The sequence below is a fragment of the Amblyomma americanum genome, chromosome 6 (assembly GCF_052857255.1).
Source record: "Amblyomma americanum isolate KBUSLIRL-KWMA chromosome 6, ASM5285725v1, whole genome shotgun sequence".
Taxonomy (NCBI): domain Eukaryota; kingdom Metazoa; phylum Arthropoda; class Arachnida; order Ixodida; family Ixodidae; genus Amblyomma; species Amblyomma americanum.
This window is the reverse complement of record NC_135502.1, coordinates 27,946,366-27,970,103: the sequence shown is the minus strand read 5'-3', so window position 1 is coordinate 27,970,103 and position 23,738 is coordinate 27,946,366. Positions and strand designations below refer to the sequence as shown.

Here is a 23,738-nt window from a genome sequence, read left to right as displayed (position 1 = left end):
ACAATAAAGTAACCAAGAAAGCTTACCTAAGCAATTAGATTTAAAAAACATATAAATATTTTTAGTTTGAACTAAAAGCTTGTTTTGATTTTAAATCAGTTTTGATTTGTGGCCTTCCGCCCCAGTGCCGTTTAAACAGATGGCGGTGGGAATTATTTTTAGGGCGTGTGTATCGTTTACGTCACAGCTTTCGTACTCATCCATAACACACGAAGCATAGCGAAGCGTCGTCAGCATCGTGCCGTGCTTTCTTCAGTGCTTTTCGTTCTTGTGTGTCAAGCGTCATTCGTGGCGACGTGTCGGTTTGCATGTCGTCTTTGTGGACTCTGATGTGTGCAGCGTGTGCCTGCTTGCTTGTTTTGGAGTGCGAACATTTCTGACGAGTGTCCACACAGGAGCGTCCACAATGAACTCGCTAACCGTCCTCGGAATTAATGTAGCGATGTCAGTTCTTGCTCACCTAGTCACGCTCAACTTAATACCTCGCTTCAGAGATGTGTTTATTAAATCTGGGCTATCAGGTGTCGACATGAGCAAAACTACGAAAGCGAAGGTGTAAGTAAACAAACTTTGGATCACGGACTGTGCTCTGTCAGTGTGCGATACTCTCGAGTCGTAAAATCCGATGATGGCAGCTGAGCGTTTTCTGGTTCCCAGTGTAGAAGGTTGTGCTATCAATGTGTCTGATATTACGCAGATATTTTCATTTGCGCATGCTGCAGGTTCCTTTTTTTTTCCCACATTTCGCTTTCAGACCAGAAGCGATTGGCGTGATTTCAGCGACCGTCTTCTTGATTACTACATTCCTGTTCATACCTGTCCCTTTCTTCAACTACCTGACCGATGCATCAAGCTTTCCACACAGTGATGTAAGTTTTTTTTTTTTGTCCACCACGATTGCACGAAACGCCAAGTCGCCTTTATAGCCAAACTGCAGGGGCTAAACCTCTCTGGCTCAAAGCGAACCTGTGCGACAGCGGCCTGGTCGTGCAGATAGCTTGTACGTGACCTCATGGGCGCCATAATGGTGCACCAGATATAGCTTCCAGGTATCAATAAGCAGACTAGATGAGTGAACAGCCTTTAACCATGCTTCCTGTTCACAAATATGGCAGCCAGTTTCCACAACCAATCGGTATCATTTGTAGATTCACGTGTGTCGCTCACATGTACTTACTATTTGAAACTTCTCTTCCTGCACAATCATCATAATTGTAGACTAACATTAGAAGCCTCAACACTACTGATTTTGCTTGTGCGTTTAAAATAGTAATACCCGTATTCTGGATTTGACGAAGGTGCTTGCGTATTGATGTAATGTAAATCTGCATAGGAGCAGAAAAAAGAGAAAGCGGCACCTTAATAGCTGTCAGAGAACTTATTTTACCATTAGGTGTCAGCACTACTACCAACAAGAGGTACTTTTGATGCCATGTATCAGTCCATGCAACTCATTGCATTATGACATCATTGCCTTCCATTTGCACTCTACCTCTCCATTTCCCCCGTGTGGTGTAGCAGCAGACCAGGGTCACATTACTGTCGGCCAACCTCTCCACCTTTTCTCTCATTAAACTTTACTTTCTCAGTTGTTGACTGGTCAGATTCCATCCTCCCGTCCTGCACCAACAGACATCATTAACTTAGCATTAGATTATAACCTATCCCAAATGATGCACAAATGTGCTCAAGGTTCTAACATCTTTGGCTTAATTTTAGTACAGTCCAGCTTACTTCTATAGTCCGGTGCAACTTAAGTCTGCAGTGAACCTTCCGCCCACATTCAGCACCGCTGCACAGAATTCCTCCACAGTAAAAATGTAGTCCATTGGGGCTACTCATAAGAAAAAATTATAAGCTCTAGAACTTTGATACTTGGCTTGTTTAATATAGCCAAACATTAAAAAGCTGATTTCATTTACTGCTCCAAGCCGCCATAGTGGCTGAGTGGTTATGGCGCTTGGCTGCTAGCCCGAAAGACGCATGTTCGATACCGGCCGCGGTGGTCGAATTTCGATGGAGGCGAAATTATAGAGGCCCGTGTACTGTGATGTCAGTGCACGTTAAAGAACCTCAGGCGGTCGAAATTTCTGGAGCCCTTCACTACGGCGTCTCTCGTAGACTGAGTGGCTTTGGGACGTTAAACACATATAGACCATGAACCAAACCATCATTTACTGTTCCAGTTGGCCAGCGGAGTAGTACAGGATGGCACTGACTGCGGCCCAGTGTTAACAACTACTGCCTTTTCAAGTTGTATCCTACTATAACAATATTGAAAGAACAAGGAGACCTCATCGCTATAACTGGTATTTGTTATTCCTTGGATATGCAGAAAAAAAAAAGCAACATGGCCAATGCAAAAACATTAGTGACAGCATAAAAAGTGGTTGCATTGTTCACTAAAAAGAAAGTCAGTAACGAGCTGTGTCTTACAGCAGTTCTGCTCACATCTCACTTCGAGACGCCTTACTTCTGTATGTAGAGGAGCAAGAGGCCTTCCACTGAAATGAAGTCCCAGAGCTGCTCATTCATTTGTAATGCTTTCTGATGGTGCAAAACTTGCACAGGTTCCTATTTGTTGTCACTGACATTATTGCCGGGGCCTGAGACACTAGGCTCATATTACAGAAGTGTCCTCGAAGTGGTCATGTTCAAATGGGTATGGCTTAAAAGGGCCCTGAAACGCCTTCTGAGGAGAGCATGTAAACTCGCTCAGTCACTACATTGTGTTCTCACGAACACCTGAGCCAAATAATACACTTATACACGAAGCAGAGAACCCACAATCGTACGCAAAAGTTGGCGAGCATGTCCGCCGTGGTGGCTCAGTGGTTATGGCACTCGGCTGCTGAGTAGAAAGACGCGGGTTCGATCCCGTCTGCGGCTGTTTAATTTCGATGGAGGCGAAATTCTAGAGGCCCGTGTACTATGCGGTGTCAGTGCACGTTTAAAGATCCCTAGATGGTCGAAATTTCTGGAGCCCTTCACTACGGCGTCCCTCATAGCCTCAGTCACTTTGATACGTTAAACCCCCATGAACTGTAAAGTGGGCGTGCCCTTTCCGGCGACATTTTGAAACTCTCGTTCTCCTCCGCGCGGAGTGTCTAGGTATGTTGGGGAAAAGATGGCTATTGGTTAGTTAATTATTTCAGACATCACGCAGCTGCCATGGCTGTAGCCAGTCAGCTGCATTGCTTCGGGGAGGGTCGGTTAGCCTCCCCCCCTCTCCGGGAAAATCCAGTTTGTGTTGACAGCCGATGGTGTGAGCTGGAGCACCCGGGTTCAAACCCAGCCGCAGTGACCGCACTTTGATGGAGGCAAAACACAAAAGGCGCCCATGTGCGTGTGATGTCAGTGCACATTGGAGATCCCCAGGTGGTCGAAACTTCTGGAGCCCTCCACTACGGCACCCCTTTCTCTCTGTTTTTCACTCCCACCTTCCTCTCTTTCGTCACAGCACGGTTGAGGTGTCCACCAAGAAGTGAGGCAGTTACTGCTCCATTTCCTTCCCTTAAAACCACTATGGTGGGCTCACTGGGTGCAGCCGGCAGAGCAGTGCCAACCTTTGAGCATGCAAAAAGTGAAGAGAGGAGAGGGAAAGCCACAAAGGTGTAGAAGTTAAAATTTTTACCACAGAAAACTCTGATTTTAACAAATGCATTAAAAAAATTTGTGAGGCGGCACCCTTTAACATCCCAGGCATACCAAAACTTTATTAAGAGCCATTTTCAGAGCTTCTTCAAACTAGGTGCGTTCTCTTGGTCCAAACAATGGCAAATGTCACCACCATCTCCACCTCGAATCATGTTGGTTGGATAGAAGCTCTTTGTGCCTTTAAATAAAACACAGTCACCTGTTTGTTGTCCCGAATGCTGTCATATAAACTGTGAAGTGTTTATAGTACAAGTTCTGTAATATCAACTTTTAAATTGCAATTATTGATTCATTGACAAGTACAGTTTCAGCCAACGTGATCTAAGATGAAATTGGAGGCAGCTGTTGTTGCACTTTTGTCACCTCTACACTTGGGGCTTTTAAACAGTCTGCACGGACCAAAGTGGTTATGCAAATCCTGTGGCAATTGCCTTGTCGGGTATTTCTTGACTGCATCGTTGACATGCAAGTATTGTTTCATTCCATGTCGTCACCGATTAGAGGTGATGACCAAAGCTCTGCCATCACCGCTTAGGTAGGGGCTTTGCCAGTCTCCACATCACTGGTCATCATAGTACGTGCATCCTGAGCGAAATTTGCTTGTTTTAAAAATTTTTGTTTGTGGTGAAATGGACTTCTGACCATACACCGAAAACGGAATCTTTATATCCATGTTATGTTAGTTGGTATTTCTTATGTTAGTTGGTATTTCCATACAGTAGTGTCCTGGTTCAGCACTAGCCTGCTCCAGACACACTTGTGGCATAGTACTGGAACTGATATCTGCATCCATGGGTAACCCGCCGCGGTGGCTCAGTGGTTAGGGCGCTCGACTACTGATCCGGAGTTCCCGGGTTCGAACCCGACCGCGGCGGCTGCGTTTTTATGGAGGAAAAACGCTAAGGCGCCCGTGTGCTGTGGGATGTCAGTGCACAAAGATCCCCAGGTGGTCGAAATTATTCCGGAGCCCTCCACTACGGCACCTCTTTCTTCGTTTCTTCTTTCACTCCCTCCTTATCCCTTCCCTTACGGTGCAGTTCAGGTGTTGGACAATATATGAGACAGATACTGCGCCATTTCCTTTCCCCAAAAAACCAATTATTATTATTATTATCCATGGGTAGGAAGCGTGCAGTTGTTTTTCATGCTAAGAACAAGGTCATGACCTCACTGGCACTGTTTGCATTTGTAATACATGAGCATCAGAAACCAAACACTCTTCAAGTTGTTTAGTACTGCTTGCTTTTGCTGCCACCTGCAGAAAGGGAGTATAGCGGCTGAATACATGCCTTGGAACACACATTGGTTTTATCATTAGAATGCATGAAGCTGGAAGAAATCATTGACCTTGAAAATGGTGATGATGATGATGGATTTTTATGGCGCAAGGGCATCAATGGCCAAAGAGCGCCATGGCACAAGGTATTCTTCAAATTCTCAAGGTGGGGTCGAAGACCCATTTCCCAAGCATTTCACCCTAAATAAGCCGAGCACCAGACCAGGGGAAAGCTTGTACCCATTGTATCACCGGTGGGTACCCGGCGGCACTGGGGATCGAACCCCGCACCTACCGCATGCGAGCCGGATGCTCAGCCACTTGGCCACCGCTGCGGTGACCTTGAAAATGGGTAAAAATATTGATGATGGTGATGAATTTTTATAACGCAATGGCATCTATGGTTAAAGAGCACCGTGGTGCAAATTTTTTTCTTATCTACTCAAGGCAGGGTCAAAGACCTATTTCTGCAAGCATTTCACCCCCCCCTAAAAAAAAAAATGAGCACTAGGCCAGGGAAAAAGCCTGTACCCATTGCAACGTCACTGGGCACCCAGCGGCTCTGGGGGATCGAACCCCGCATCTCCCGCCTGCGAGGCGGATGCTTAGACCACGAGGCCACTGCTGTGGTATCCGAAAGTATTGACGCTGGCTTGGGTAGACATGTCCAATGAAGCCTGAAAAGAAAGAAAAGGATAATTATAATACTGCTGGCAGATGGAGCCAAAATTTGACATATTGCCACATTTTTATTGTGCTGTTTGTTTTTATCTGTACTTTAGATGCTTATATGCTCCTGGAATTTAGTCCAGAGGCATTTTCGTATTGAATAGTGTGAATTTGCTTTACCTTATTTCTTATTATTGAGCTCCTACTATAAAACATGGTGAGCATTGAACAAGGCTTCCATGTGGACTACTTGATTAGTCATCTGGATTGACATGTAAACTCATGCACTGTGTTATGAGAACGTAAAGACGTACATGTAGACTGAGAAAAAACACAAGGCACTTATTGGTCTGTTTCGTGTCCTTTTCTTGTTTTCAGTCCTGCTTTATATTTGCAGAGTACATTGCTTAAGTTTACATTTCAGATCAAGTGATGAATCTGCTGGTTATTCTATTAGGCTGATTGCTTAAAAATGTGACACTTTTTTTTTTTATTCCCCACAGGCTGTAGAGACATGAAATGCATTACTCCATGATGTTCTGAATATTTCATATGCCATCATATTACTCATTAGATTGAGGTGTTATATATTCAAAAAAGTCTGCAATTCTATCTTTTTCCTGTTATTTCAGAGATGAGATTTTGTTGTTGGTTTTAGTTGTCTTTTCTTTTGCATTGTGTAAAAGTCTGAAAACTTGGTTCGAGTCTTTTTTTCCTTTTTATTTCCTTGTTTCCCCAAGCTTTTATGCTTGCATCTTGTTTAATGTAGCATCAACCCACCTTTGTATGGGCTTGTAGAGGCCCTTGTCATGACTAAATAAGTAAATATTCTCCAGCGCAATTCATGCACCCTTGTTCTCTTGCCTGAATAATCGCTTTAAACTGCCCGTGCATACTGTGCGTCAATTTTCAATTTCTTTCTACGCTTGTGGAAGTCGTGGAGAAACACTGTTGAGGTAGATGTCTTGAGGAAATAAAACCCGAACAGGCTACAGTCTTATCGAATTTCGCTTGTGTTCTTTTTCTCTTTTCTTGCAGTTTGTGGAGCTGTTGGCAGCATTGCTGTCCATCTGCTGCATGCTGCTTCTGGGTTTCGCAGATGATGTGCTGGATCTCAAATGGAGAGACAAGCTGCTGCTGCCGACATTGGCCTCCCTGCCACTGCTTGTCGTCTACTATGTGACTTTTAACAACACAACCATAATTGTGCCCAAGCCGTTGCGCTTGCTGCTTGGCAATGACTTGTGGCTGGGTCAGTTAATTTCAGGCCTTCTTAGGTGGACACAGTCTCATATGGTCGATTGTAAAAACATTGAGTGCCTCTTTTATATCGAGCTGTAAAGAAAATTGAAAGATGGTGGTGGCTTTCATCCTGGGCTGTGTACTTGCCTCATTCGTGTCAGTCATTTGTTTCATACTAGTTGGTGAGTGATGATGGAACAATGTAATAAATCCTTGAGTCTTGAATATATTTCTTAAAAATCGTGTAAAACCTGATTACTCACCAAAAATAAGCCTTCTAGTAGATGATGTTGATTTTCCACTTCAATAAGCTGGACACCGCAAGAAAATTTTTGGATATCTACTGCTTATTGCAAACCAAACCATGGCTACAGACGTCTTACTGGAATCACTGTATGAAGCATTACCCATGCTAATGACTCCATGATCGGAGGGCCTTGCATGCTTAAAATCGTCGCTGGTTAAATGTTTTTGCACTATACAGATAAAGGCAGGCCGCTCTTTCTCAGCCCCTGGAGTTCTCGGTAAGATACATACATGACAGAATATCTGTAATAGATTTTTAAAAATTTTTTATTTGTAGCAATTTTTTAGTGGGACCCACGATTTCCATGTTTATAAAATAATGGGCACACAATAGTTCATTTTATGTCTAGATTAAAAAAAAGTGTTATAGTGAACTGTCTTCCGCTGCAAAAAATTACCTGAAAAAAAACACGAAATTTGGAACTTTTTTCTGTATAACCAGATTCCCACCCAAATTTGAGCGCGAAAAGTATCTCCTAATTTTTACCCCCCCCCCCCCCCCACACCCAAACTGGAGCAAAAATAAAACCTGAAACGAAAGGCCCTATATATACATAAGCAACATAAGCACCTTTTACTAAGTATTGATTGCGGACATGGCTTGGAAAACATTTTGACCGGCTGTCAATGTGACCAAATGAGTTCTTTTGATACACTGTCATGTACTGAGGCTGCCGTGATGTCCAGAAAAGAGCACTAACATTAAATACTAGTTTGCTTTAGGCTGCTTATCTGGCATGCTGTTATGTTAGTGGCACTCTGGAGGAGGTTAAAACTATTCAGAGTCAGCACTAAGGCCCATTAAAAAGGAGCATTTGCTCTGCTAAGGACTGCTGATAATCTACTGAGCCCAAGTGAAGCCAAGCACTCCAGGAAGAAGGGGGAGGGTAAGGAAAATGAGAGGTGATGGCAGTGTTACATAAGTACTGAGTGTGTTTAGTGTCTGCCCTCGTCTCCAGACAGTCCGGCTATTGAGCTTTGTCACGGGTGAGGAGGGGGAAAAATTGCAGTTTTCCCTGATGTTCTGGTATGGTTCAGCTGTTTGCTCATTGTTTTTTGCGGTGGCTTTCGCTGACATTTGGATTGGCCATGGGATGGAGGGTGCGTGTTTGTTTCACGGGCCTGAATGGCTTGTTGGCTGGAAATGAAACTATCCACCTGCAGTGTTTGTTTGAGGAAACTGCACATGGGTGGGTGCCCCTATTTCTATGAACAAGTGTTCCCAGAGTGCCACCGTTTTTAGTGTAGCAAATAATACTCGTACTGATGATGATGTCGATTTTACTTGCATTAAGAATTGTTCTTGTACAACTTTTAAGACGTACACTGGAATTTTAACTTTTCCCATTGGGGATACTGTTTTTTTTGGAATGTGCTAGAAGATGGAGCAACAGCAGCACACAAAAATGCTTGCAGTGTCAAAACATACTGTAACATACAGCTGAACAAATCACTAAAACATCTTTTAGGGAGAAATTACTCTAACATCCGTCTGAGTGCAGCCAAACAGCTCCAAAGGAAAGTTGTACAGCTTTTGTGGAAGGTTTTCAGTTGAATAAAAATGTCTAATCTGGGGATTGTACCCGGGAACACCATCTCTGTGGGCCAACCACTCTACCGACTAAGCTAACCAGGACAGCTAGCAGATATTAAGGCAAGGCTGAATCGATCAGCAACTCGTGGCAGGAATAGTGTTGATTCTTTGTATTTTGAGGAAACCTTCAAGGTGTAGTAGGTTTAAATTAGGGAATAATTACTGATCAGCACCAACCAGTCAGTGCTAATTGGCAATTATTTCCTAATCGAAACATACTCAACTTTGAGGGTTTCATCCAAATACCATTAAAACTAAACTAAAACTAAAACTTGTGTGTTTTAATACAAGTTTGTTGCGATGTTTTTTTTTTCATGTGTTTCTGTTGTGGATTTGCAGGTCCATTATACTACATCTACATGGGTATGCTGGCTGTGTTCTGCACAAATGCCATCAACATTCTTGCCGGTATCAATGGGCTTGAAGCAGGCCAGTCAGCCGTCATTGCTGCCTCCATCATCATTTTTAATTTGATTGAGCTGTTTGGTAAGTGCTGTTTTAGCACGATAGTGTTAAGAATTCCGTGTCGCAGAAAATCCGGCGCCATTGAGGTCACTGACCGTGAGTGACAAATCCACGAAAAATCACCAGAGAAGCAATCTAGGTAGGCCCCTAGGTCACAGGACCTTGTGGCTTCGTCACAACCTGCCCACCGGATTGTGAGCAAACTGCCCACCATGGCAGGTGGTAGTTAAATTAATGATTGATTACCATTTTGTTGGGCACGGAAAGCTGTTTTTTGGTCAAGAAACTTGCAGTGACAACTTGAGGATAAGAAACTGTTAATAAGAACATGAGCTTGCTATAAATAACAGTAACATGCTTGAGAGAGAGAAAAAAAATTGGAACAAGCAAATGTGTAGTTCACACCAGTGAGGCTGAAGTCGACTTCATGCATGGTGTCATTAGATTGCATGTCGCAGTGGCATTTCCTTGTGCTGTTTTACATGACAGCGTATACAGCTCGTTCGTTCGAAAAACCGTCTGCATAGTATTGGTCGGCACCGCGTGTCGGAAATAATCGGGGACTGCATAAAAAAAAATCATGTCATGGTAATTTGTGGTTCTAGTGATTGATGATTGATTTGTGTGTGATCGGCGGTGGCAATAATGAAATCATATTAATTAATTGATTAATTAAACAAATTAAAAATATGAAAAGGATGGCTCAAAGGTTTCAATATGCTCAGAATGAAAATGCCAATGTTTGATGATGGTTAGTATAAAAATTAGAGTGTGTAATTGATCAATTAATAATTGAAACAATTTAAAAATGCATTCAATGGTGTTTCCAACGGTCAAGGCATTGCGCTGAACAGGCGGTGACGTTCCATGGACTCCGTGGCAGCGCTGCAACGCACTGTCGCGTTCCACTCTTAAAGGCGAAGCGTAAGCGCCTTTCAGTTTTTAGGTTCTGTTCTTGCTTTTGCTTTGTCCTCATCATTCACAAATTAATATGAGAAAAAAAATGGCTTCTAGCCACAGACTATTTTATCATTATCTGAGTGTTACTATTTCTTGAACATAGTTCATGAAGCATGACCTGTGAACTTGCTGGTCTCAAAATCACCATCACTCTTAGCACGAGAAACTGCATAGTCAGTTGTCACGGGCACGTTATCTTTAAGCTGCTTTCTTTCTGGGAAAAGCCCCTGTGTTTCATAAGATCTTTACATTTGACAGCTTTGAAAGCATTTGTCGAGAAATAAAAATAGCTCGGCTAGATGGTCACCAGAGGTCAAGCAGTGATATCAGTTCTGATCAGTGTAAACTTAGATTACCCTTACTGTAAATGGCTTGATGCAAACTGATTCCTGGTTTTGCTGGTGAAGCACGCTGTGGTATGACGGCAGTCTTTTAGTGCAGGTAAATGCATGCAAAAGGTGCAGACAAAGGAGCAAGTATGCAGCACCTGCATGCCATGATGATAATGATGGTCATCATCGACGTGTCTATACTCCATCTCACAAGTAGTTTGCAGCAGCATAGAACCTGCAGCTCTCTCGTCCAATCGGCTGTAGGAGCACAACAATTAGTCCCCGGGATATCTGTACAGTGTAGAACTATTTTTGAACAATAAATGCAGTTATTGACTTCTTAGTTAGGGCTCCTGTTTTTCAGATACAGCTAGCGTTTGAATCACTGGATAAATTAACAGAGAAAGCCCGCACGGACATAATTCTGCAGAGAACTGCTAGGAATTGGTGCGCCGCCATTTGCAAACATGGTGCCTGCCATGTCGCTCGTGCCTCGTTCGCACCGTTCGTTGAAATTGCACTGTTTCTACAATTAAGCGAAGCAGTTAGCCCTGCAAGTCCTTGATTCGCATTGCATCGAATCACTGCATTGAAAAAAAAAAGAAACAAAGAAGCTTAAGAGAGACCAAGTGCCACTTGCTGTGAAAATAAGAGTAGCTGACTGCTGGTACTCTTTCCTTCCCTGAGATGGAGCCACCAGTCGGCTAATACAAATGCGGAGGAATGGAGTGCACGCCATCGTGATTGGATCAGGTCGCCATAATATCTACGGTGCTGCAAACTACTTGTGAGATAAAGCATATGTCTACTGCATGACAGAGGCCTCTGCCACTGACCTGCAATTAACCCTGTCCTGTGCCATCTATGGCAACCCTTTCCCTGCAGCCTTCTTAATCTCATCTGCTAACCTGACTCTCTTTCACCCCTTGCTACGCTTACCTTCGATTGGAATACAGATGGTTGCCCTTAACCACCACTGGTTGTGAGTTCTTTGCATTAAATGTCCTGTCGGTGACTGTTTTCTCGATTTCAGCTGGGACGTTAATAACTTGTGTTTGTTCTTTCACCCCCCTCTGCTCTCTTCCTGCCTTTTAACATTACCATTATCATTTTTCCTTCTCGGATGGTACTAGTTCACATATTTTGTGCTCAGTACTATTGTTTGACAAGCTGCATTTCTCCCAGCTAATGTGCCCGACCAACTTTCACAAGCTGCGGGTCTGCTTCAGCACCCTTTCTGCTCTACATTAAAGGTGCAGGCAGTTATTTTAATGGGTGCCTAGCAATACTGTTGACAACTAATTTTGCAAATTGTAAGCGGGTGGGAGAAAGGTTCAGCTGTTGAAGTACTTCGAAAGAGAAGAAACAAACCCGTATGACAATTGTATGGCTGTGAAGACGGTTCTGTTTTATTAAGAAGTTATAATGATGGTGATGGCCATTGTACTGACTGAGAGCTGCACCTGTTTAAAGGGACGCTGAGGACAACTCCATCAAATTATTGTTCTCGGTAAATATTAATTCTCTGGCTATTTCTTGCCCTTTTGACATTTGTCCAGCAGCAAGAGACACATTTATCAGCTGGAATATTAGATTGAAAAACCTTGTATCCAGTCGATTAAAACTGTAACGTTCTTACTGACAAGGATGGGTTGCTGCTGTTCCGAAGCAAATGACCGTGTAGCATAGCCTTTGGGATCCGTGCCCAAAAATCGGTGTCGACACATGCATTTTTCTTCTGAAATTAGCCGGTGATAGTGACACATATTTTTTTTTTTGTCTTTTCGAGCTTTTAAAAGGTTCGTTTTTGGTGAGAGTGAATTTTCTTTCTGATTAGAATGCGGTGCCATTGTGATGTTCCCACCTTTCGTGGTGGGGGGGGGGGGGCAGTCAGTCACAAAGCAACCTAATTTGTTAATTTGTTGCTATCTACGGGTCCTGCTGACGTGAGGAAAATTGAGTCAACAAGGCGGTAGCCCGACAAAACAATATTCATTGCTCTCTGCCTAGAGGCGAAACTGGTGGTCCACTCACCGCTGGCTTTTAGGAGCCTCTGGTTGTCGGTCCGGTAGATCGGGGCTCCACTACAATCATCTCACGACGGTGGGCTGCTGCTGCTTCGGCTCTCCTGTGGTCTGTCTCTCTTCCCGGCGTCTCGGCTGGCAGTACTATGATGGGTCGAGGCCACAGAACTCTTGGGCGTTTCGACTGACGGTCAGTTTGCTGCGGACGCTGAGATCCGGCCTCGCTGACTATGGACCAACGCGATATTGCGTCCGTTTGCCTCGCCCGTCTCTGCTCGACTCCTCTTCTTTGTCTCCGCTGCCCCCGTCGCGTCTCTCCGGAGATTCTCTTTCTCTCTCTCTCTCTGGGTAGTCTTCACCCAACAGTTTTTCGTCGTCGCTGTTCATGCAGCCGACCAAGGGCACCCGCCAAACTTCTAGGAACCCGCGGCCGTTACGACGGGAAGGCCGATGGCCTCGTTGGGGATGGGTTGAAGGGGATCAGGTGTCCCTCGGAGGGCAATGCTTCTCTGCAGTCAGTCTCGCCTCCTCTGCTGGCAGCCCGTCTGGTGCCAGCCGCCGACCTCCTCCGCCACCTCGAGCCGTTACGCAGCCTGTCGTGTCCCCTGCTAGTAAGGTCGCCCGTCGGCCTGCACACACAAACGCACTAACGGACCCGTCTGCGCGCGCGGGGGGGGGGGTAGTGGAGCACCGCACAAACCGCGGGGAAGACTGCGGTTGCGTTCGGCACTGCGCGCAGCTGTCTGGCTGTCTTTGCACGTCTGTTTTCTGCATCGCCCGCCGTATTCCCCACCACCGTCTTTGCCGACATGTCTGGGTCGATAAATTTGAAGGCAGGCAAAATGTCTTGGGCACTGGTCACCGGGTTAGTTCTTTTCAGCAATGCCTGGGCCTCCCGCATGCGGCCCTTCACGACCCCCTCTTCTTACAAGAAAATTTTCTGCGAAAAATTCGTGGACACCTCACTTTCACAACCGGCAGTACGTAGCAATGTTCGCAACTCAATCTTTCAGCCACAGCCACAGTGTGAGTACGGCAAAACCGCTAAACATCGTCCTCGCGCACAAGTGGCACCAGTTGCATGGCACGGCACAATGTGAGCAGACACTCAGTCCATCCCGGGCAGGGGAGTAAATTTCACACTGTGAAAAACTCTGCCCTTCACGTAAAACACGCAACCACAGAAAAGCCATGGGAGCAGGTAAAAGGAAATGCTCTTCCCATTCTATTAGCATCAAAAAAAAAAAAATCGCAGCAGCTCGTAGGAATATGCTAAATTGCCAAAACATATTAGAGAGTTTATAAGTGATTATGGAGGGTATATAGGCGGCCCGCGACTTCTTAGGACGTAGTCGTGGGTTGGCGGAGGTTTCATCGAAGCGCGAGTTTCATCTTGATTGGCGAGCTCGAACAATACATCTGGTAGGACGCTCTGCAAACCATTTTCGGAGACATTGAGTGGCGTAGACCCGGAATTCACCGTCAGGCGTGGTCGCGCCGAACTTCCTAGCGCACTGGGGGAGGCTTCGGCACCTCCGGCATGACGCAGCCTATTAACGTGGACTATCTTCTCGCCTCCAGACTGGGTGTGGCGGATGCGAGCGGTAACGTTGGACAGGCTCTCCACTATTCGATATGGGTCGACCCACTGTGGCGACAGCTTTCTCGCGAGCCGCTTTATTGGGACCCCAGCGCGCAGATACACTCAATCGCCTGACTTGAAATTTGCCTCCCTGCTAGCGCTTTCCAGACGCCTTACTTGTGACTCTGCAGCCGAACGGAGGGCCTCTCTTGCTGTCTTGTGTGCGTCACTTAATCTTTGCGCGAGCTCAGCCCGGTAGTCGTCTGGGGTGCCATAGCGGCCTTTCGGTTCCTCGTATGCGGCCCCGAGGAGCAACGTTGTATTCAGGGTGGTAGGCTGTCGCCTGGAGTTTTTTGATGCCCAGCAAGCGGTAAACAGTTTACATCATCATTCCGGTGAAATTAGTCCCTTGGTCAGTGAGTAGCTGTGAAAGAACTCCGTGACGCAATACCACGCCTTCGACAAGTGCCCTCGCCGCAGTCTCAGCCTTTGGTTCTCCAGAATGTTTCGGCATACCGCGTCAGGTGATCCACAAATACGAGAATTTAGCGCTTGCCGGAAGTTGTGCTCGGCAAAGGCCCTACGATATCCATGGCAGTCCTCTCAAACAGTCTGTGTACGTCCTGAAGAACCTGCAGTGGAGCGGGTTTCTTTCCTTTCGGGATTTTTCAAAGCGTGCAGGATTCGCAGTTCCTACAATATTGAGCGATGTCCTTCCTCATGACAGGCCACAAATACTCTTTGCTGACCCTCTGACGGGTCTTTCGGAAACCTAGGTGGCCCGCGCTGGGTATGTCGTGATGCAGCAGCAGGATTTCCCCTCTCATAGAGGACGGAACAACGCTCTGACCCGTGTCGTGTGCCCTCTCCTTGAACCTTAAAATACCTTGCTGATCCAGGCAATATCGGCCAGCTTCCTTTCCCTCTGAGTTCTCACACTTATCTACAATTTTTCTAATTGACAGGTCCCTCCTCTGCTCATCGTGTAGATGGGCCCACTCCACCGAGGGGAAAAACTCAGGTACGCGAGTTACGGCAGAGTGGCTGAGCGCATCACTGTTCTGATTTGTCTTCCCCGGGCGATGAAGGACTTCAAAGCTATATTCCTGTAGCAGCAAGTTCCAGCGGGCAAGTCTAGAGTTCGGGTCTCTGACATTCATTAGCCATTTCAGCAGTTGACAGTCGGTGATAATTTTGAAAGGGCATCCGAAGAGGTAGTAACGAAAGTGGGGCACTCCCCACACCACTGCTAGGCATTCTTGCTCGGTTGCACTGTAGTTCTGCTCAGCCGCGTACAGCTGTCTACTCGCGTAAGCTACCGGATGTTCCTCGCCGTCGTGCATCTGTGGCAAGACTGCGCCGAGGGCATGCTTAGATGCATCAGTGGCTAGTTTGAATGGTTGGCTGAAATCTGGGAAGCGAAGAACAGGTGCTTCCACAAGTTTGTCCTTTAGTTCCTGAAAAGCTCTCTCAGCCTGAGAAGACCACAGAAAAGGTTGTTTGCTTGTTAGTGCGGTCAGTGGCTTGGCTACTGCTGCGAAATTGGGAATGTGACGCCTATAATGAGTGGCAAGACCAAGGAACTGGCGGACTTTGGTATTGCTCTTCGGTCGCGGAAAACTCCTCACACACTCCAACTTCTGTGGATCAGGCCGGACACCTGTGGCCGAAACAACATGTCCCAGGTACTTAACCTGTGGTTTCAAGAACTGGCACTTGGCCGATTTCAGCTTAAGGCCCGCCTTGCTAATAAGACTGAACACGTGCTTCACATCCCGCAAGTGGCTCTCAAAGGACTCGCTGTAAGTAATGATGTCATCGAGGTACACATGACAAAGCTTGCCCAGTAGCCCAGCGAGTATGACGCCAGCCGTTCTCTGCCATACTGCCGCGCTGTTTACGAGTCCCATCGGCATACGGTTCCATTCGTAGTGCCCGAAAGGAGTGTTGAAAGCTGTTTTTTCTTTGTCTCAGGGATCCATCTCTATCTGCCAGTATCCACTCGTCATGTCCTTAACAGTGGAATACTTCGCTTTCCCGAGCTGCGACAGGGTCTCGTGGATGTTTGGCAACGGATAGGGGTCCACCCTAGTGACCTTATTAATGTCTGTATAGTCCACCACGAAACGGTAGCTTCCATCGGGTTCGCCACCAGTAAGGCTGGTGCGCCCCACGGTGACGTAGAATGCTCGATGACGCCGGCCCTAAGCAAGTCTTCTATTTGTGTTTCCATCTCCTCCCTTTTTGCGAAAGGGATCCTATAGGCTCGGCGGTAGACAGGGGGACGCTTAGACATGGGGAGCGTCCCCACTGGGTATCCTCTGCTTAATGGCCTGGCAAAGCCCGAGGTCGGTTCTGCTGGTTGAGAATATTGAGCTATTCTCCAAAATCAGACTTTTGATCTCGATCCTCTGTGGTTCCTCAATGTGTGAGAGCTCAAACATCCTCAGCAGATTATGCCGCGCACCTGCTGTTTCATTAAAGTTAACGTTTAGAATCGGCTCGTCCACCTCCACATCTACAAAATCCCCGAGTAGCTTGTTTTTCCCGAGGCGTATGTCCTAAAGGGTTAGGTTGCCCACCCTGACGGGGATAGGCTCATCTTCGCGTGTTATAATTAGGGCGGGCACTCCCACAAGTTCATTTACCTCTAGTCGAGACACCTCTATCACCTTCATCTGTCTGCTTGATACGGGCGACAAAGGTCTACAGTCCAGAAGGTACTCACTCATCGCCGGAAGCACTGTAGTGTCGATCAGCGCGACGGATATGCTCCCTTTGGGCCCACCGCACGCGTTATCCCGTATCGCGGGTCCACCGCGCGCCCAGTTATCGATCGGGATATAAGCTCCGGCTACCTGAATTATGCCCTGGCTGAACAACATGTCGATCCGTTGGTCTCTTAAGATGTCCTGTCCGATGATGCCGGCCATAGGCAGCATGACACTGTCGTCGCACACAAAAAAACTGCTAATGAACGAGTGGCTTCCAAGTGCCAAAGGCATTAGGTAGACGCCGAACATGCCTATGCGGTCTCCGGTAATGCCGATAAGGGTTACCTGGCTCTCGCACCTTTCGAACACATTCTCCCAGTTTGAGTTTATACCTGTCAGTCCGCTGCGCTTTAACAGGCTGACTTTGGAACCTGTGTCCACGAGACATTTCACAGAGCTTCCTGCCACCTTGCACTCGACTATCGGGCTCGTCTCCCGACACAGATTCACAACTGCATTGCACTGCCTCCGTTCGCCCTGGTTGACGACGGAAGTCATCGCGCTGGCGGGGCTCCCCATTCGATTCGGGTTAGTTGCGTATTCGGAGGTTTTCCTTTAGGAGTCTTTCTAGGTGTTCCAAACGCAAGCCAAGTCCGCCCTGCTCCCCCAAGTCTTCAAGCTGTCTGACAGCTGCAGCGCGTGTACGGGAAGTCCTCAATTTCCTCCTCCCTAGCCGCCACTTCCACAGCGTCGGAAGCGTTTTTGGGGTCTCGCGACAGAGCGAACCGCCGGACTGGGTCACGAAGGCCAGTAAGGAATTGAGAGAGAAGTTGTTCATCTAGGATATCGTATCTTGCACTTTTCTTCGATGTGTCCTCGCCATCAACATCTCTCAAGGTCTCCGCCCCGAGTCTCTTCAAACGGCTCACGAAAGAGCGTACATCTTCACTAAAGTTCTGGCGCACGTTCAAGAACTTTTAAACTTTTGTGCTCGTCGGTTCGTTATCAAAACGCTTCAATGCGAGCGCTTTGAAAGATTTGTATGTGGCAGCGCTAGCCACCTCCTCATATCTCCATGCGAAATCCTGAGCCGCCGCGACCATTTTGCACCGCGCCATACCAGTCGTTTCTTTTTCCTGCCATCCTCCCAAGTTCGCCACCTTTTCTAAAATTTGAAGAAAGTTCCTGATTTTGGGACCCGTGTCGTCCCCTGTGAATGTCGGAATCATACCGCCCAGCATTAGTGCACTAGCTCCTAACGTTCCGTCGTGAGCATTCTGTGATTGCGGTAGCGACATGTTGGCCCCTTTCTCCTCGGGTGCAAGGGTAGATGTCTCGCACCACAACTTCAGCAAAATTCCACTGCTGCCACCACTTGTGACGTTCCCGCCTTTGGGGGGGGGGCGTCAGTCACAACGGGACCTAATTTGTTGCTATCTACGGGTCCTGCTGAAACGAGGAGAATCGAGCCAACAAGGCGGTAACCCGACAGAACGATGTTTATTCTTCTCTGCCTGGAGGCGAAACTGGTGGTCCGCTCACCGCTGGCTTTTAGGAGCCTCTGGTTGTCAGTCCGGCAGACCGGGGCTCCACTCCAGTCATCTCGCATCTGTGGGCCACGGCTGCTTTGGCTCTCCTGTGGTCTGCCTCCCTTCCCAGCGTCTCGGCTGGCAGTGCTGTGATGGGTCGAGGCCACAGGACTCTTGGGCGTTTCGGCTGACGGTCAGTTTGCTGCGGACGCTGAGATCCGGCCTCGCTGACTATGGACCAACGCGATATTGCGTCCGTTTGCCTCGCCCGTCTCTGCTCGACTCCTCTTCTTTGTCTCCGCTGCCTCCGCCGCATCTCTCCGGAGATTCCCTTTCTCTTTCTCTCTCTCTCTCTGGGTAGTCTTCACCCAACAGTTTTTCATCGTCGCTGCTCATGCAGCCGACCAAGGGCACCCGCCAAACTTCTAGGAACCCGCGGCCGTTACGACGGGAAGGCTGATGGCCTCGTTGGGGATGCGTCGAAGGGGATCAGGTGTCCCTCGGAGGGCAATGCTTCTCTGCAGTCAGTCTCGCCTCCTCTGCTGGCAGCCTGTCTCGTGCCAGCCGTCGACCTCCTCCGCCACCTCGAGCCGTTACGCAGCCTGTCGTGTCCGCTGCTAGTAAGGTCGCCCGTTGGCCTGCACACACAAACGCACTAACGAACCCGTTTGCATGCGTTGGTGAGGGGAGTGGAGCACCGCACAAACCGCAGGGAGGACTGCAATTGCATGCGGCACCGCGCGCAGCCTGTCCTCTTTAGCTGTCTGGCTGTCATTGCACGTCTGTCTTCTGCATCGCTTGCCACATTCCCCACCGCCGTCTTCGCCGACATGTCTCGGTCGATAAATTTGAAGGCAGGCAAAATGTCTTGGGCACTGGTCACCGGGTTAGTTCTTCTCAGCAATGCCTGGGCCTCCCGTATGCGGCCCTTCACACCATATTGATACAGGTCAACTTTTATTTATTCTCGTGAATTATCACTTTAATAATGACTAAAATGAAAGCAGCTTAGAGGTGGTGGTTGAGTTAGCAGTAGGCTAATATGTAAAAACAAATGCATAAACACACTGTTATGCACTTAGAGGTTCAGGATAACAAAAGGCATCTCAGTAGAGGAATGCTTGGAGAGTGTCTCTTGATATATTCTTGGCTTTTTCCTCGTCTTCATTTCCTTCATTTTGTGTCTAGGTAAGTAGCTTATAAAAACACTCACTGGTGAAAATAAATTTTAGTTGAAAGTTTACGTTTGTCGTCTTGTGTCGTCTCTTTTGTAATAGGTATAATTAGCTTACCCTTATGCTAAGTTGATATATCAGCACCAGGCATATGTGTCAGTATGTACTAGACTCTCACTTGTGCTAGCTGCTTGTTTGTTGCTGATAAGCTGTGCTTACTTTTTTTGTAAATTGTAGGTTCTGCTCTAGATTCTGAACTGCTGTTGCATTGCGGTCTCTTTGGTTTTTAGGTGACTGCTGGAAAAACCACCTCTTTTCACTTTACCTGATGCCTCCTTTTTTAATGACTACATTGGGTCTCCTCAGGTACAACTGGTGAGTGCATATTTATGCACACTGCCTCTGCTTGTTTCTGATTACTTTGTTAACGACAGTTAATTGTTACGCCTTAAATTATATATGTAAATGACAATGTCATTGTTTAAAAAGGGTTGTGGCATGGGCTAGCTGTTATACAATTGTTGCAAAGACTGCTGCAGAAAATTGCAGATAAAATGCAAAACAAACCATGGTTCTCATCTGCAAACACAGAGAACGTGTATAGAATAGTCTGTTAATGGTTGCTACAAAGCCTAGGTACAGTTGCAAGGAGGGACATGGTGTACTGCCCTTGTGGTTACCTGACAACAAAGGTGCAGTAGAATCCAGCTATAGTTAACTCAGATATCATAACTCGCATATAGTAAAGTGAAATTGCGGTCCCATTTCGCCTTCCATAGATGATTATGCCTTCTATTTTCGTTTTAATGAAGATATTGTTAAAGTGTATAGGCACCAAATTTTGCTTGTGAGTTTTCTTCTTTCAAATGATGCGTTAGACATTGATATATGTAGAGTACCCCATGGTCTTTGCTTACAATTGCTAAATATTTATAATTCAGTTTCTTCTTGATACTATTTTCATTTCATCAACCGAACGATGACTACAATGTGTGATGTTTAGTTCATGCGAGGCATGAGAAATACGGCATTATAACTGCTGACCCGCCATTTGTTGTCATTCCAGCTCTTGAAGCAAGCTGGCTTAAGTGTTGCAGTGAAATAAAACTACGTATCAGTGATTATATTGCAGTTTTTTTAATGCCTCACGTGAGTTAAGCATCAACTAAACGTCATAGCCATTGTTCGGTTCATGAAACCGAAACAGCATCAAGAAGAAATTCAGTTATAAATTATTTAGCGTTCATAGGCGAACGCCACTCAGTTATGTAATTATTCTAATGTCTAACGCATCATTTGAAAGAAGAAAACATGCAACTAAAATTTCATGTCTACTGTCCTTTAATAAACGAATGGTTATATATAATAAAGAGCGTTTGGCAATGGTACCATACTTCCCGTGGAATGATAACATCACAGCATGCACATGGTCAAGGACGTCTTAGAGCAACAGACAAATCGCATGGTTGAGAGACAAGGCAAACATATATTGAAGCCATTAAATTGACGCTTTTTGAGATTGTTTAGTCACCAGGGTCGTGAGCTGCGAGGAGAAGCCAATTTTTTGAATGCCTTGGGGGCCTTGAGGTAAAGCACAGCTGTGCACCGAAGAAGAAAAAAAAGCTATTCAAGGCTGCGCAGACCATTGAGGTAGGGAAGGCAGTAAAAGAGTTGTGAGCTGATGGAATGGAAAGAAAGTAACAATGGTCGCAGCACTGGGCAGCATGAAGCATGGTGCAGCAGTGGCAAGAAGTGGAGGCATAGCAGCACTGGGTGTATGTGTTTTGCCTCGCTTGACTGTGCCATGTGTATTTCTTAACTATTGCGTTTTGAATGATACGGAGGCTGCGGAAGACAATTCCATGTGCATGTGAAGCTTCGCTTTCATATGAATTGAAACTCCCTCCTGGGATTATATTTGCGGCAGCGGCATGTTTGTACATATAAGGTACTTTCACAAGACTTAGACAAAATCGAAAATGTGCTGACATAAATTGTTATAAGTGAAATTTAAACTGTTAGCACATAATGGGATTATCGAAGCAGGATGGAATGTATTTCTAAACACTACGTGTTAGCAAGTAGCCAGATTACTAGAGAGCATCCCCAAAGCCATGCCGTCACCAACTGATATAGTAGGCACTGAAATACGTATGCACCCTTTTCACATGTGTCTCACTGCAGTTGAAGCAGGTCCACATAGAGCAGGGCCTTGTCAGCCTTCATTTATTGCTCAAAGTGGTGTCGGTGCCTTCTCGAGGTGTTTTGAATGAGCTGTGGCAGGAAGCAGACTTTCATTATCAGTTCCATAGATTTTTAGTGAGGTGGCTCTTGAGGAGCTTTAACATTGGCTTTACTTGTGAAATCCATTCAGTTGTTAACATTGTCTGAAGCTGTCCAAACCTCCCATGTGAATAAAAGCGTGCAAGGTTGCCTCTTAAATTCCTATTTTCTGCTCCTCCAAAATTGCTGTCCTTGATCCATACTTCGTAATGATATTTCTGCTTCTTACACGCTCTTAGAGGCAGCTGGGAGTTTCAGCATATGCATATTACGAGTAGAGGGAAGGGCTTTGAGATGTGTTTCGAACTGCAAAGAATCACGAAAATTTGCTGTCAGTTTTCTGAGTGCAACTAATGTGACGCATACCATGGCTGTAGTTTCTCTGCAAAGGTAGTAGATGCAGCTAGATTTTTGTTCTATACTCTTTTGAAACAGGCAGACTGTTTGGTGGCAAGTGTTCTGCATAGCAGCACTTTACAGTGATAAAAGCAGTGCATTTATGAGTTTTTTTTTGCTATCTGTGGAGTGAGCTTAACAAAACATGCCATTTAGTAATACCAACCAGTAATTGATGACGCAGTTTGTTGAAAGGGGTCCAACGGCTAGTTTCCTTACTGTCAGTACAAATTGTAACAAAAATGCATGTACCACCGGTTGCAATACAATAGACAACGCACTGATCTTGTGAAATTAATCCTGTCTGAGTTTAAACAGCTATTTACAAACTGATTGTCATCATGGATGTTTCTGTTCTTGTTTTTTGTGCATACATGTATGTACTTCATAGATCCTCTCTGTATAATCTCTGTGTATATAATCTCTCTGTATAGTCTCTGTATAATATTTCTATGTTTGCACATGCTCACATACAAGTAGCATAAGGCTGTAATCTTTTCTTCTTGATGTGTTTATGCTTTCTGCTGCCACTATTTGGGGGCCAGGGACCCCTCAAGCTGTCGTAGAACGGCTTTTACCTTGGCCTCCTGTACACTCCGGTGTACGAATAAAAAATATGAATGAATGAATGAATGAATGAAGTGCGAACAAGACAGTTAAGCTAACAACAAAGTGAAAAGATCTGAGTCTCTGAACACTAGCTCATTTGATATTCTCTTCTATGTTGCAAAGGCTGTTGTGGAAGTGGTAACAAATCTGGCCTGTATTTCTTCTCCAGCAGCTAATATTTTTGTGTTATTGTTTTTGCACTACAGTTATCCTTTTTGCGTTTCACTTGGTGCTGACAGTAGATGCAAATAAGCTATGTTACAACAAAGCAAAGTAGGAACACTAATAGCTGAACTGCAGCTGCACTGAAAAATAACCAACAAATTCAGCAAAGCTGGAAATTTAGCATTGCTCATATTACTGTCATTTTTGCTTGCTCATCGTTTTACCTCTGTGTTTTATTGCCTGCAATGCATGCCACTACTGTACCCCTGATGGTGAGTGCGCTGGGCTGGCATGAGATTTTTGTACTGGAAAGGCTCTAGAGCATGTTGGCTAACAGTTAAGATTTGCACAGGCTGGTCGCTTACTGTGGCCAGTAAAGGTAACTGGCCGCATTACCAGTGGCTAATGCACGGAATGGGAGTAGGTTGGCCTGAATATAACTGGCAGGTATCACTTAAATTTCCCATACAGGGAAATGGAATGTAATAAGTCGTAATAATAGACAACTGCGCATATCTAGCCAGCAAGGCTTTTGGTGTACCTGGGTCAGCATGTCATTTTGCTCAAGGGGGTCAGCAGAAGATTCATTATGGCGCATAAAAGGCATGGAATGGCACATGCCTGAAGGCATAACAAAATGTGACAGTTGGCTTTGCAGAGACTGCCAGCAGAAAATGCTGCTGTGGGTAGTGCACAAGGAATCGGTGTTTTGCAAAAGGTATACTTTGCTTGTCAGCAAACTAAAAAGGCAACAAAAAAT

General features: G+C 45.9%; 1 protein-coding gene across 1 annotated transcript in view; it reads left to right on the top strand.

Annotated features, from left to right (window-relative positions):
• Nucleotides 1–172: 172 nt before the first annotated feature.
• Alg7 (Alg7 dolichyl-phosphate N-acetylglucosaminephosphotransferase) overlaps nucleotides 173–23,738 on the top strand; it is a 34,348-nt gene continuing 10,782 nt past the window's right edge. The window contains exons 1-5 of the mRNA XM_077668848.1: nucleotides 173–555; nucleotides 755–869; nucleotides 6,641–6,854; nucleotides 9,084–9,230; nucleotides 19,816–19,900. Coding sequence (XP_077524974.1) covers nucleotides 407–555; nucleotides 755–869; nucleotides 6,641–6,854; nucleotides 9,084–9,230; nucleotides 19,816–19,900 — 710 coding nt within the window. The 5' untranslated portion in view covers nucleotides 173–406. The remainder of the gene's footprint in view (nucleotides 556–754; nucleotides 870–6,640; nucleotides 6,855–9,083; nucleotides 9,231–19,815; nucleotides 19,901–23,738) is intronic.